Here is a 14,757-nt window from a genome sequence, read left to right on the forward strand (position 1 = left end):
TTAATAGGTAAGGAGACAAGACAAGAAAGGAGGAGAGTGAATGTATTGTATTGTACAATTAGAAAGGGCAATATATATAATAAACAAAAACAATTGTTGATTTAGACATTAGGGACATGAAGAATAGTACAGCTTGTTTTGGTGTTTTAAGATCAGTTAGATTTTGAAGAAGAGATCTAGAGAGGAGTTAGTTGTGTGTTTTTGTCATTGTCTTTGTCTTCTTATTGAGATCAATGTGGGGCTCCAAATTTACATACATCAACTTATCTATCTATTTTGTAATCCTCTAGCTCTCCTTCCCTCTTATACTCTCACCACATTTATTAGGATTGTCTATATGAACTTTCTTTTTGATTTGAAAACTTATCTTGAAACATTGTCTAAGAGATGTTTTTATAATCATTTTTATAATGATCCAAATAGGACTAACAAAAAAAAATTGATTTTAATTTCTTTTTACCTCAAAGACGGGGTGTGTGGAGAATAATACAAGATAATAAAATAAAAGATCAGACCCAAAAAAGATATTTGTTATTGTGATAATAGTTTTCAAGTGTATGGTGTGTTGCTATGATGGTTGAGAAAATTTTAACTCTCACCTATGATTGTATTTATTTAATTAATAACGAACCAATTTTTTGTTTTTCTTCTTTTCTATGATCATAACCAAAACCCTTCGTCTCTTTGCATTCTTATGGGTTATGGTCAGATTGGACATATAAAACATATAAAGAAAAGAAGATTTTTAATGATGTTCTTTGTTTAATTTGTCATGTAATTTCATGCAATTCCCTAGTTGGATTGACCATATAATATATGGGACATTATTTAATTCCAACATAATCAATGTATGTATATGTATATATGGATGGATTATTACAAGCAAACATTGACTTAATTAAACTAGTTTAATCATTTTGAGGTTTTTCCCATCTTTTATTATAATTATATTAAGTAAGAATTATATATGGAAGAAGGAATGTGGAAGTTTGAAGGTGGTGTAGAAGAATTTATTAAAAGTGGGGATTGATAGTAATATCCAAAATTTTAGAAAAGTGTGGCATTCCTTTTGTTGTAGCTAGGAGTAATGATTTTGGTTAAGAATAATATTGTATGATTATGATATAGATTAAAGAGAGTAAAATATGCTTTTTTGGTTTGGATCGGACCTTATAATTGGTTCTATCATTTTCATTTACCTACAACAATTGTGCTCCATCCTATTAATTTGAAGTTGACATCCCTTCATATTCCTATTCCATTTATTTTTATTTTCTTTTATTTTAAAAATAACTCAGGAAACTATAATTTCCATTTTAATAATTTTATATTAGTTTTCAATTGACATATGATGTTGATACAATCACTGAAATTATTAAAGAGAAATTGTCGATGATCATTAGATCATTAGTTTACTTTTTCAAATCTATTAGTTATCATATGGCAGTAGATCCTAGAAACTAAAAAGGAAATTAAGAAAAGTTTGTATCAATTAAAATAATTAATTTACATTCTCATTCAAAACGAAAAAAAATATACATTAAAAAAATCGTAGATTTAATTATAGATTTATTTAGTTAAAATGTTCATAAACAAACCCTCTTAGATCTTTGGTTATGTCAATTATTAGGTTTCTCAAACTAGACTATTGGTCTTTCAATATATATCTCAATTAGATTAACGATGAGTTTTCTATTTTAATTTTTTATTTTATTTTAATTTTATTTTAATTTTTCAAAAATTAAATCTATCGCCATCTTATTTTTTTTTATAAAAGTATTGAAATATTAGTTAAATTCTAAAAATAGAAACAAACTTCTAAAAACTACTTTTAGTTTGATCTTCAAATTGGTAGTGTGTAATAACAAATTAAAAAAAATTATTAGAGATATAGAATGACGTTTAGTTTTCAAAAATTTAAAATAGAAAACTAAAAATTTACTAAATAAGAGTTGAGTTGATACAATTATCCATCTCTATTTGAAATTGATATAATTAAAACTTTTAATTGAAATTACAACTTCTTTAAAACAAAATCATATATTCTTTCTTTTGGGTTTCTTTTTTCAAACGCATGCATCTTTGGGGGTGTCAATGATCTCTCCATTTTCAGTCATAATGAATTAATAGAGAGATTATATGTGTTGATTTGAGTTAAGTTTGAGAGGGACAAAATTCAAATACTAATAATGATAACAACAAACAATAATAATATAGAGCAATTAGAAAAGACCACTGATTTCCAATTTCCCACCTTTTCTCCATCATATCATTGTGATTTTTAAAAAAAAAAACAAAAGAACTCTTTTTCCCCAAACCCTTTTCCCCTTTTGTCAAAATTCTTTCTATTTTACTTCTAATTAGCTCATGACTATTATTGTAATTTCATTAAGCTAAATGTATCATACCTTCCTATACTTTCCTTCTTTTGATAAGGCACTTAAGTTAGCTTTTTGATTGTCCATATTTCCTATGTTATACCTATCGATTACCACACAATTATTAGTAAAATTTTAGAAACTATTTCAAATTATGATTGGATAATATATATTAGGTTGTAGTACGAGAACTTTTCTATATATATATATTAAAGTTGACACCCTTGTAGTGATAATTATTTCTCAATCTATCTTCAATAATAATATATGTTATGGTTTCCCTCTAGGGCAAGTTTTGTTTTCCCAAGAGGCACTATTTTCCCCTTAATAATAATATTAATTATAGTAATAATGATAAATGATAGAGGTGTAGCCCTAAATGAAATGATAAGGACAAAAGGTAGAAAGGCATGGCTTTGATGGCAATTTCCTGCCCTTGCATTAACATTTTAATAATAACCAATCTTTATCTTCATATCCAATTCATAATAAAAATAAATAAATGAATAAAACTTTTTTTTTTCATTATCATCATAATCAATTCTCTTCTTCTTCTTTTTATTGAGTATTTCACTATAAACATAACCCCCCCCCCCCCCTCTCCCCCAAATAATTTAATATGTATACATATATGTTTGTTTATCAAATAAGTAATAATAATAAAAAGAAGAGAAAGAATAATATTTTTGTGGGTGTGGCAGAGCAGAATGTGACAAGTTTCACTATTTTGAAATTTAGGGTTTTATATATTCATCATCTTTTATATTATTATATATTTTGGGCAAAACTATATATATATATATATGTTAATGGGGTATATATTATATATTGAAGAGCCAAATCTTAGCTAGAGATATATATATATACTAGATAACTTCCAAATGTTTGTCTCCCAAGAAAGATTTAATTTTACCAGTATGTGTATGTGTGTATACATAAAGAAAATAGAATAGTTGTAGGTGTGTTGATTTGTAAGCATTGAAAAGAAAATTGAAAAAGTTAAAGAGAAAATCCAAATCTTATCATAGTTGAGAACTTTCTTTTCTGTACCTATTATTTTAATTTATGTTTCTCATTCTTTTTTTCTTTTTAATATATAAGATAGTAAATGTGTAAACGGGTTGGATTGAGTTGGGTTGGGAGACATTCTCAACCCAACCCATTATTTTCGGGTTGGTTGGGTTGTTAATCCGAATTAAGTTTACAATCCAACCCAAAAAATATGAGTAGGGTTTATCGGGTTGTATTATTTTTATTTAATTTTTTTCGTTTCTAAATTTTAATGTTTGTAGGAAATCATCAACCGTAAATCGAATATATTTTGCATAAAGTTAAGCAAAAAAAAATCTTGTAACTCAAGATTGTTTAACTTCTATTAAATAAATAAATAATAATGAAATATAATATTTATTTATTTATATTTATATTTATATTATTATATTAATTCTGATTGGGTTGGGTTGACTCGAATTTTTCAATCCTCCAACCCGCAACCCAATCCATCTCATATAATATGAGTTAGGTAGTCCGGGTTGTTGAGTTGCTCGGATTATTCTTACATCCCTATAAGATAGTATCGATTTAAACCTTAAAATTTTTTGGTATATTAATTTACTCTCTTTAATATATAAACTTAATGTTGTTTGAAACTTATAATTCTATCTATTGATTAAATATCTAAATGCCTTTAAAAATCATTCATATACATCCATGTTTACATTGTATAGATTTTTTCAAATATCGAGTTGATAAAATTTGATGTATAGTTTAACTTACATACGAAAGTTGAAGAATTTAAACGAAATATATAATGGAAAAGTTGATACCACATGATTGATAAACGATGATGTAAAAGTTTATCAAAGTTCAAATTGATATATTAATTAATGAGTGCAAATCTCTTGTTTAAGATATAAACTAATCTTTTTCTTTTTTTTTCCCCTTTCAATGAATGTAGTCTGCCTATTTAATCATCTCCCTTTAAAGAATCTGCTGCCCTTCGTTACATTCTATATATATATATATATATACTCAAATCATACAGTTTCCAAAGTGAAAAAGAAAAAAAAAATCCTCAAATCATGGAAGAGAGAGACTTGTAAAAGATACAGGAAGAAATTTTATATTTTATTTGAAAGTCCAAAAGTTAATTGAAGGGACAAAGTAGAGAAAAAAGATAACCCATAGGAGAGAAGAAGTTATTATCGAATTGATAGATACATTATGTACGATGGATAAGGGAGAGACCATATATCTATATATATAGAGAGAGAGAGAGAAGAAAAGCTATGTATTGAAATCAATGTGATAATTTTGATTATTTTATTCTGTGAAGAATGGAAACATTCTTGGAGAATGTATTATTCAATTATTGTTATATGTAAGAAACAATCACGTGGAGGAGATGGAAAAATCCCAGACATAAAAAGAAAATCCTATTGCCGTTTACTATCATGTAATCACAATCGACTCGTTAATTCATTAAAAAAAGTTTAGTTTAACTCATCTCGGTGTCCGACGAGAATTAAGAAAGATTTGTGTTCGTTTAAATCTATCACTTTCATTTATAGTAAAATAAAAATAATATTGTAATCAATAATACTATTACTGATAATTTACTAATAATTCAAAACGTGATCAATTTCATTTAATTACATTTATGTTGTTGTTTAAGTCCATTATCTTTTTACTAATTTTCCATCATTTATTTATTTTATCTGCAACTATATTAATCATATTTATAACATTATATCATTTTATAATTAAATAAAACAACATTTTATTAAATTTTGTTATTTTCTATCTATATCCATATATTTTCGATCTTGATTTTTTTAAAGAACGTGTTATGTATTTCTCGAGATTGAAATTTGGAAGTACTAACTTTGTAGCGTATATGTGTGAGATAAAATAATATAGTATTGAATAGATGCATTGAACCTTAAGAAAGAATTAAAGAAGAAGGGTTTTAATGTCAGTTTTTGAATAGTATGTTGTCGTATTCATGATTTAGGGTTATTGCATGTAACTCTCACAAGTCATACACCATTTTGTTCATATTCCATATGTGTTCAAATTTTGATCAGTTTTGTTAATCTTTTATTGTCTCTTTCTATATTTGCACCTAAACTCTCATTTTTTCCTTCCCAACACATTGTTACCAAAATTAAAAACTAAAATCTTTTTTTCTTTAAAATTAAATAATGATATTATGTGTCTTTGCTGCATGGGGGGAAAAATGAGCACATATGACAGGAATAAGCAAAACCAGTGGAGAGGGTAATTAATAATACGATAACTATTGTTATCGAGGATGTTACGGGGTATTAACGTAATTAAGATGTTCGGTTCACTTACCGACTCCTTCGATGTTAAATTTAGTCTCCAAAATTTTGAAAACAAGCTAAAAAATTTATTAAATAATTTATTGTTAATTATTTTATATTAAATAACTATATGGCATTTTGAATTAGAAAACTATTCTTTTAAAACCTTTATCTTCTCTTTAAAAATATTTTTCTAATTTTAGGCTCTTCTTAAGTCTTGAGTGTGAGAATATCGGTGAAACAATCACTTGATGAACTTTTATCTTTTTTTCATCTTTGAATGAAGACACTGCTTCACTTGATGAACTTGACTCTTTTTAAATTTGAGAATCTTTTCTCGAGTATCGAATGAATAAGATTTACAACGATCTAGAAGAGCCACCTCAAGATCAATCTGCAACGACAACAAACTTTTCACAACCCTATGGATCATTAACACACTTGTGATTTTAAAAACACACAAGTTCAACCCTAAAATCGAAAGGAAAAAAGATCATAATCTATTATGGGTTATACGAGAGACAATCTTCGAGGGAAGAATAAATCATCTCCGCGGTGGAAAAAGAATAACATACCAAGAAACTTACAAAATCTTCGTAGACAAATAAGAAAAAGAGTATTTTCTTGAATATACAGCCTTTCATGGTTACAATGTCTTAGCATGTTACAAGATATGTCATAGACAATAAGAAGACATCAATTATGTTTTGAAGTGATTATGAGGATCAACAAAAATTAACTAAATCATAAATACAAACTTGAAACTTTTAAGATGGTAGGAAACCAAATTGAATATGTTAGATCAAATAATAATTATAAACCCCAAAAGAATTAATATTTGTGAGGTTGATTGATCCTTGTGCAAACAAAAAAAGTTATTATTTTATCCTATCGAATCAAAATGAATGAAACTTTTTTAAAATATATAAGTTTTATCATCTGTTATTATTTCAACATTATTGAAAATAACATACTTGTTTTTGAATTTGTGTGATTATATATTCCTCTCATGTTAATGATGTCACGAGGGACCTTTTAGAAGGGGAAATATGAGTCAAGGTTGTGATATGTAGTTCAAGTTTTACCATATTTGTAAATATTTTGTTTATAGTAAACAACGAATACAGATAGAATGAAAATTTGCTTTATTTTTTGTTCAATTTATGGGCTTGTTTGTAGCAAGTAAAATTGTTCACACGAGATTTCGGGCGAAATTTAATTCGTGGAATCGAACTTTGTATTGATTTATGTATTGTGGATACAATCTCTAATATTTACTCTTTTGATTCTTTCTCTCGAATACCAAAAAAATAAATTTTAGAACTTCGTGGTCTTCGATCTTCAAGATGTTGTAATTACAAGTCAATTCGAGCTTCAATCTTCTGGAATTCAAGGAAAGTTTGATCTTCCAAGTCTTCGATCTTTCAGAAGGATGATTTCGAGGTTGATGATAACTTGCATGTCTTGAGAGTCTTTAGAAGTTTTTGTCTTAAATTCTTCAGAGCTTCGATTCTTCTTTTCAACCAAAGGTTCCCCCAAATGAATGGTAGATGTCTCTATTTATAGAGAAATTTTATGGGCTTTAAGTGGGCTTGGGCCTGTTTGTTTGTTAGGCTTGGACCTATCTGTCTGTTGGACTTAGGCTTGGCCCATTTGCTTATTGGGCTTGGGCTTGAGCCCACCTGACACTCTGGGCTTGGGCCCATTTGCTTGTTGGGTTCGTGTCTGGGCCCAATTGTTTGACGGGCTTGGTCCATTATTTCTTGCCCTAATTTATATTTAAGGCTTAATTAGATCAGGTACAAGAAAGCTTAATTATCCAAACCTAATCAAATTATGATTATCACAATATTTATTGTGATGACGTGACAGAATTTAATTGGCCAAAATTTATTACTCAACAAAAATAAACACTAAATAAGAGTTACAATACACGCAAGAGAAGAGACGAAGAAAACATGTAAAAGAGAACGTATGTATAAATATGTTATGTGCATATATAATTGGAAGAGAGAATCGTGAAATAAATTAAAAGTAGTCGTAATTTTGGTGGGAGGGAAAAATTGTTACGATACTTTTATGTATAGTATTAAATTTCCATCAACGACATGCGGACATATTTATTAATATCCCATGCAATACAAAATTTAATTTTGTATAGTAAACAATGAATAAAGATTGAATAAAAACATTTCTGACGAAACTTAGATATTTTCTTGTAATTCATGAGGTTGTTTGTAATAAATAAAATGAACATTAAATGAGAGTTACAACACATACAACAGAATATGAAGAAAACATGTAATAGAGAACGTGTGTGTAAGTGTACGTAATTGGAAGAAAGAATATATAAATTGTGAAATAAATTAAAAGTGATGATTTTTATACGAGAGAAATTAAAAATTGACATATTAAATTCTATCGACACGTCAATATTTTTATTAATGTCTACCTATTCTATGTACTCAACGTCAAAAGTACATGTTTATATTGCAATAATGACATGAATAAGAAACATTTTAAGTCATTCTTAAATGATAAAATATTTATTTTGATTTTGATTTTCTTTTTTATAAATTTTTCAAAAAGTATATTTCTTCTAAATCAAACATTTTTTTTAAGGATTTTTTTATTAGGAGTCTTTTTAAAAATATAATAAAGCGGTAAATATTTTTACTGTACAGAACAATTTCGAAAATAGAAAAAACCAATAAGTCCACAATAAAAAATATCAAAAATGCCTCATCAACAACGCACATAATATATTTAATACACAATCGTTCAGATTTGACTATTATTTGGTACACGATTATTTATCTTTGATCATTACCTTCGGATAGTCAAATCTAAATGATTTTTTCTTCAAGATTCTATGTACACAATTATTTAATTTGATTACACGATCATTTATATTTGACTATTTTTTTATTTTTTTCAAGATTTTTGGTACACACAATCGTTCGTTTAGATTTGGCTAAACCATTTTTTTTCAATATTCTTTTATTACACGATCATTTAGATTTGATCATTTTTGTAAATGATCATTTAGGTTTGGTACGACATTTTTTTTTTCAATACCTTTTATATTTAGTATACAATTTTGAACAACCAAATAACAGTTTGAAAAAAAATAAAAAATAAAAATAGATCTTGTACATTTGATATACGATCTTGTACAGTTTAGAAAAAAAAAAGACGATCGAAAGAAGAAAAAAGTTACATAGAAAGACGATAAAAGAGAAGAACAAAGCTGAAATATTGAAAAAAAAAAAAATAGTCAGCTTCGTGGACTTTTTCATTTTGTTATACAAGTAGTAAATATTTTACCAATTTGTTATATTTATGAAAATTTTCCTTTCAATCTATTAAAAACCTTAACGTTTTTATGATGGTCAAAATTACTTTTTTTTTTTCTTTTTTTAAGAGAAGAAATGACAATGAATTAAGCTCACACGTAAGGAAGGCATGAGATTGAAAGCAAGTTGGATATTAAGTTTTGTATGTAACCCATAAATGAGACAATATAAAAAACAAAGAGTAATATAAAAGGATCCAAAAAAGAAAGAAAAGTGATTTGAGTTATAGTTTGGCTTTGGCTTTGGCTTTAACTTCGGCTACGGTGGATGCATAGAGATATTCTTTGGGCATACATCCATTTGTCTTCTTCAGAATCGAAACCAAGAAATGAATCATTAGATAGATGCCTTGCAAGTTCCTTGCCCACAATTTATGACTGAGCACACATCAGTACCTGCAAATCAAAGCAGCAGATTCAAAATAGAATCAAACTTACCTAACAAACCAAAGGAAGTGAACGATAAAAGCAAAAGCTGTAGACCCGGCCAGAAAAAGGATTTCAATTGCTACCTTGTGATGAGCTTAAAGAGTTCAGAATTCCGCTTAGCAACGAAGAATTGAAAAGAAATGAGGATGAGGAGGCAGAGACTAGCCTTCTTCCATGATGTTTCCTGCTAAATTGTATACTAAATATAAAAGTTGAAAATTGTGACGAAATAATGAAAATCTCTAGTACAAAACCCATATTTAAAATTAAATTTTTTTATCAAAAAGAGAGAGAGAGAGAGAGAGAGAGAGAGAGAGAGAGAGAGAGAAAGAGAGGAGAAGAAGAAGAAAAGAAGTTGAATTAATCATAAACTAGTGAACACAAGGATCAAATTCGAGGCTGGTTTTCGAAAAGTCTACAAAACCAATTTCATATCACGAGGAACCAATGAGGTAAAAGATAAAGAAAACAATACATTTCCTTGGTGCAGAAGTGAATGGATCGAAGCTTCAATTTCTTCGTAAATGATAAAGTTACATGGAATCAGTGGTTAAAGGAAGCAGAAGTTTACAAGATGTATAGAAGGCTGCAGATATTAATCACACCGTGACAACACAATGATTATCATAAAAACAAAATTAATAAACAAATCACTTGGCAGAAGGGAAAGTGGTGAATTCGTTGCTGATCTTCGTAATAGTGTGTAATTTATGCAGACCCAAATTCTGAAAACCACTTCTCATGCCGTTCAATATCAGCAGCTGAAACACTTCTCTGTACTTTCTTCAATGCTTCTTCGAAGTCGCACATGGCAACAGGGTCCTTTGAAATATCATCCTTAGCCATATTTCTAATCTCATCACGAGTTTTTCCAGCTATTTTACGTCTCATTCCATTCAAGGAAGCATCTCTACAGACATTTGTGAGATCATCCCCACTATATCCTTCTGTCCGGCGAGCAACATCATCGATATTCACATCAGGAGCCACCTAGATACGAATAATCAAAATTTGTTTGCATTAAATAAGTTTATTCACAAACTAAGCAAATATAGCTTATTGCATGGTAAGTTATGAAATTACTAAAATATATTATTCACAGACTAAGAATAAAACTTTCTTTCCAAACCATGATAAACAATCCAGTTGGTTCAATTATTTCCCAAAAAATAATCCAATTGGTACAAGAATTAGGCGTCTCAAATTTCTGAAGAAGATAAGAATTAACAGAATAATTTCAAGTACATTGAGTCCAGCAGTGGTACTGATACTTAATGTGAAAAGGCACTTGATTTACCTCAACAGTTTTCAGATTTATTCTGATAAGCTCCTTCCTGCTCTCAAAATTAGGAAGAGGAATATAAATACGCTTTTCAAGCCTCCTCCTGAAATAGTAGCACCAATTGAAAGAAGAAATCAACAAATAATTCCAGATAAGAGTAGCTGCAACACACATACACAATAAAATTTACTTGAATGAAGTGTGAAAAGACATGTTAACAGAACCAACCTAAGTGCCTCGTCAATGTCCCATGGAAAGTTCGTAGCAGCCAAAACCATCACTATTTTACGGCTACCATCTTCGCCTGAAGAACTGTTGTTTACACCATCTACTTGAACTAAAAGTTCTGACTTCACTCTTCTGGAAGATTCATGCTCACCGGAGGCCCTGAAGAAAAAACCTTGACACATTTATTTTCCTTAACAGAAGTTGGGAGGGAGACTGGGAAAGGGACAGGAGTAAAACTTAAAGCAAAAATCTTGCATACAAAAGAAACCAAGAATCCTCTTGAACTATTTGAAGAATCTTACCCACGAGCATTACATAAAGAGTCGATTTCATCAATAAAGATAGTACTTGGTGCATAAGCTCTTGCAAGATCAAAAAGACACCGGACCATGCGCTCACTCTCCCCGCGCCATTTTGAAGCCAGGGTGGCAGAAGAAACATTGAAAAAGGTTGTGCCACACTCAGTTGCCACAGCTTTAGCAAGTAACGTCTTCCCAGTCCCAGGAGGGCCAAACATTAGGACTCCTTTCCATGGTCTCCTTATTCCCTGCAGGGAAAAAGCATCAACATTAAAATGCATGACACATGGACACAGGTAACAAGCATACGTGACACATGCAAACAGACAACAGGCACACTATGCCCAACATGGGGCAAAGGAATACACCAACTTCATCACTTGCACTCTGCAGAATAAAATTTAAAGCTATAAGTTTTAGGCTCATATTCTGTAAAATTCCCATTTCTCTATCAATCATTTGGCAGTAACATAATAATCCCTCCTAATGGCCAGATTGAATAGAACCCTAGAAATGATTTCGATCGCTGAAGACTAAAGCACAGATTAGCAAGAAATAAACCATGCATATTAGTCACGATATCAATATCAGCATAAAAGTAATCATTGGTTTCGTATCATTAATTTGCAGACCTATCAAGTGGCTACATATGTATCTAGTTCTCTAATTCAAGAACACCTGAAAATATTCTGGCATCCACAGGGGAAGAACGACAGCCTCCTCCAGAAGTCTTTTTGCTTCACTCAAGCCCGCAACATCATCCCATCTCACTCCTGGACTGGTTTCCAACACATCTCTTTCAAGCATAGCAGCTAGGTCAGGATCAGGTCCCTCGTACTGTCCCTTCTTAGATTTTCCATCTTCATCACCATTCTAACAATATCATTCATTAGTTTAATGATATAGACATGACCTACTGCACAAACTTGAGATGGCATGCACAATAAATCAATAACTCATTAAATCGAATCAGTTTTTGTTATGGGCTAGTGCAGCAACCTGCGCTTAAAACAGATTTCAATATTTGTTAAGAAAAATTGTTTTACAAACTGAGATCTTTGGCTTTCACACGTGCATATGAACCAAGTTCATCATGGAGTAAAAAGATCTGAGAATTAAATTTGGGCTCACAGAACTTACTGCAGAATCTGACTTGCTAGATTTACCAGTAGCACCAGAGCTCTTCTTTCCAGCGGTTGATGCACGAACGCCAGAGTTAACACGACCTGAACCACCAGCCTTCGCACCACGAGCAGTAGTATTTGGTCTGGTGGTGGAACCACGAGCCCAAGCCCCATCCTGTGGTGATTTCCTCATACCAACTTGACCAGCCCTTGCAGGCCTTCTACTTGACGAGTCCCTACTTGGAGGCCTCCATACATCAGGATCATCCATGGGAGGAGCTGAAGAAGTTGGGTACTCATCTAATGGTTGAAAAACAAATGATGATTTGGCATGAATTGGAGGAGAAGCTGCACGCCGACCCATGGGTGTTTCCTTGAAAGCCTTTCTCTCTGCATCTAACTGCTTTACAACTTCTATTTCCTCAGAAAGAGCTTTTTTTACATTCATCCATTTTGCACGCATTAAAGGGTCATCTACTGAACTAAGATGCCTAAAATTTATAAATCAATGAACTTGAATGAGAATCATACTGAAGAAAATCATAGGTAAAAACATGAAAGATGTAAAAACGAGGAATTTTACAAAGTTCATCTCCCCTGCACTAAAGTATTATCAATCATCACATTTTTTTCTCTTTTTCTCATACATCCTTCACATAAAACAGAAACTAACCAAGAACACCAAAATGCAATCCTCTTCCACAAGTTATGACCTTTCCAAGACATTTGATCTAACTTAACTATTCACATAATGAACTAAAAAAAGCCCGGATGATTAATCCTATCTCTTCCGCTATTCCCTAGCTTTAACGAAAAATTCAGAATAAAAGAACGAGGGGATTGACGACCATCCTCCTATTAAGGGTTTTGGATAAGAAGAAACGAAACCATTCGTCATTCGGTACTTCCGCACATAATTGACGCTCAAAACAATACTCTCTAGAATTAAACACCTCCACATTATTCGGCACTTCCGCGCAATAACAAAACACTAAATTTTCACTAATATACTACACATTTCTTTCAAATTACTCGCAGCAGACCGAAAGAAGTCATATCGCATCAATATAACTTTGAAAGACGAGTGAAGAGAAAGATACAGTAAGAGGCAGGCAAGCTACACTGAATTCAAAGCGATAAAAGGAAATGAACAACAAAAAAAAGATCGAAAAACCAAACTCAAACGAAAATCAGGTAATGAAAGAAATGTATAGTTCTACACTTATGAAATTAGTAAAGCCAGATGAAAGAAGAGAGATTACTTGTTGATCTGAGCTATAACACCATCAAAGAAGATAATTGAAGTGTCATACAGCCCTTCAAGAGCGTATTCCCTCGCCAATTTCAAATGGTCCTGAAATCCCACCAGTGTATTGCTCCCCATTCTCTCTCAATCAGACACAATCTCACTCACTAACGGGAAATTCCTAACGAAAAGAGTTCCAACTCATGTAAATGTAGAAGAAAGAAAGCTCCGGAGACTCGTCTCTTTCTCTCTTCTTTCTATCTCTAAAAGTCGATGAGAAGCGAAGTATGACAGAGACGTATGAGCTTTCAGAGTCCAAGGAATGAGAAATCGGGGAAGAAGATATAAAATTACTGAAATAACCTTGGGCTTCGTTTGAGAGAAAGGTCCATTATTTCACTTTTGCCTTTTAGGAAAGGTTGGTTAGAACCGTTACAAACGTAGAGCCGCGCAATGAATTTTGAAGTTTGAAGTTGGGCCAAAATGGGCCCGCTTTAATTTGAAGTTTAAAAATTGGGCCAAATGGGCCCACTTCCAATAATTAGCCTTTTCTTTTTTCTTTTTTCTTTTTTCTTTTTTCTTTTTTCTTTTTTCTTTTTGTAAAAGTAATGATTTTTACTTTCATTGCATTGCATGCATTAAATTTTAAATAATAAACTTTTTCCATTTCTATGGGTTTAAATGGGATAATATTATTGCAATTAAAACTTGTAGAAATATTTACAAAAGTATATATTGTTTAAACTATTTAGATTATAAAGCCTCATATCTTCTTAAATAAAAGAGAAAAAATACTTCTACCATAAAAAAAAGACGACAGATGACTATAGATTCAACATGGTGACCTCGTGAAAAAATAAATGACCATAGTGTGGAATAAAAAGAAGGAAAAGGAGTTGGTGTTTGTTCTACATCTAACCTTACCTTTTACTTCTCTGCTTTTTTAAAAAAAACAAAAACCTTTCTTTTTCTTGTCTTGGAGTGAGTTTTCTAATAAGATCTCATTTTCAACGTTGGACTTTCTTAAAAACTACGATATTTCTTTGAAAGAGTGATAAGGAAGTAAGTGGCAATGACAATAGTGAGAATC

The 14,757-nt window shown here is 30.6% G+C and overlaps 1 protein-coding gene across 2 annotated transcripts; it reads right to left on the minus strand.

Annotated features, from left to right (window-relative positions):
• Positions 1 to 9,941: 9,941 nt before the first annotated feature.
• On the minus strand, positions 9,942 to 13,978 carry LOC103499756 (katanin p60 ATPase-containing subunit A1). 2 transcript variants are annotated; one of them, XM_017047197.2, is made up of 7 exons: positions 13,684 to 13,978; positions 12,438 to 12,912; positions 11,976 to 12,170; positions 11,301 to 11,545; positions 10,999 to 11,157; positions 10,786 to 10,873; positions 9,942 to 10,478 (listed from the first exon to the last, which is right to left on the minus strand). In XM_017047197.2, exons 1-7 carry the CDS (start codon positions 13,803 to 13,805, stop codon positions 10,197 to 10,199), a joined length of 1,566 nt encoding a protein of 521 aa, XP_016902686.1. In that variant the 5' UTR covers positions 13,806 to 13,978; the 3' UTR covers positions 9,942 to 10,196. The 2 variants fall into 2 exon arrangements, with proteins under 2 accessions (XP_016902686.1, XP_050945039.1); XM_051089082.1 differs by having other exon boundaries at positions 12,429 to 12,912.
• Between the last annotated feature and the right edge of the window lie 779 nt (positions 13,979 to 14,757).

Source organism: Cucumis melo, chromosome 1 (assembly GCF_025177605.1).
Source record: "Cucumis melo cultivar AY chromosome 1, USDA_Cmelo_AY_1.0, whole genome shotgun sequence".
NCBI classification, from domain to species: domain Eukaryota; kingdom Viridiplantae; phylum Streptophyta; class Magnoliopsida; order Cucurbitales; family Cucurbitaceae; genus Cucumis; species Cucumis melo.

Excerpts from the sequence above, each read along its gene's own strand:
- LOC103499756 (XM_051089082.1), bottom strand. The coding sequence starts at position 13,805 with ATGGGGAGCAATACACTGGTGGGATTTCAGGACCATTTGAAATTGGCG. Across the intron at positions 11,546-11,975 it reads GGATGCCAGAATATTTTCAG|GGAATAAGGAGACCATGGAA; the intron begins GTGTTCTTGAAT and ends TTTTCCCTGCAG. Across the intron at positions 10,479-10,785 it reads TAAATCTGAAAACTGTTGAG|GTGGCTCCTGATGTGAATAT; the intron begins GTAAATCAAGTG and ends ATTCGTATCTAG.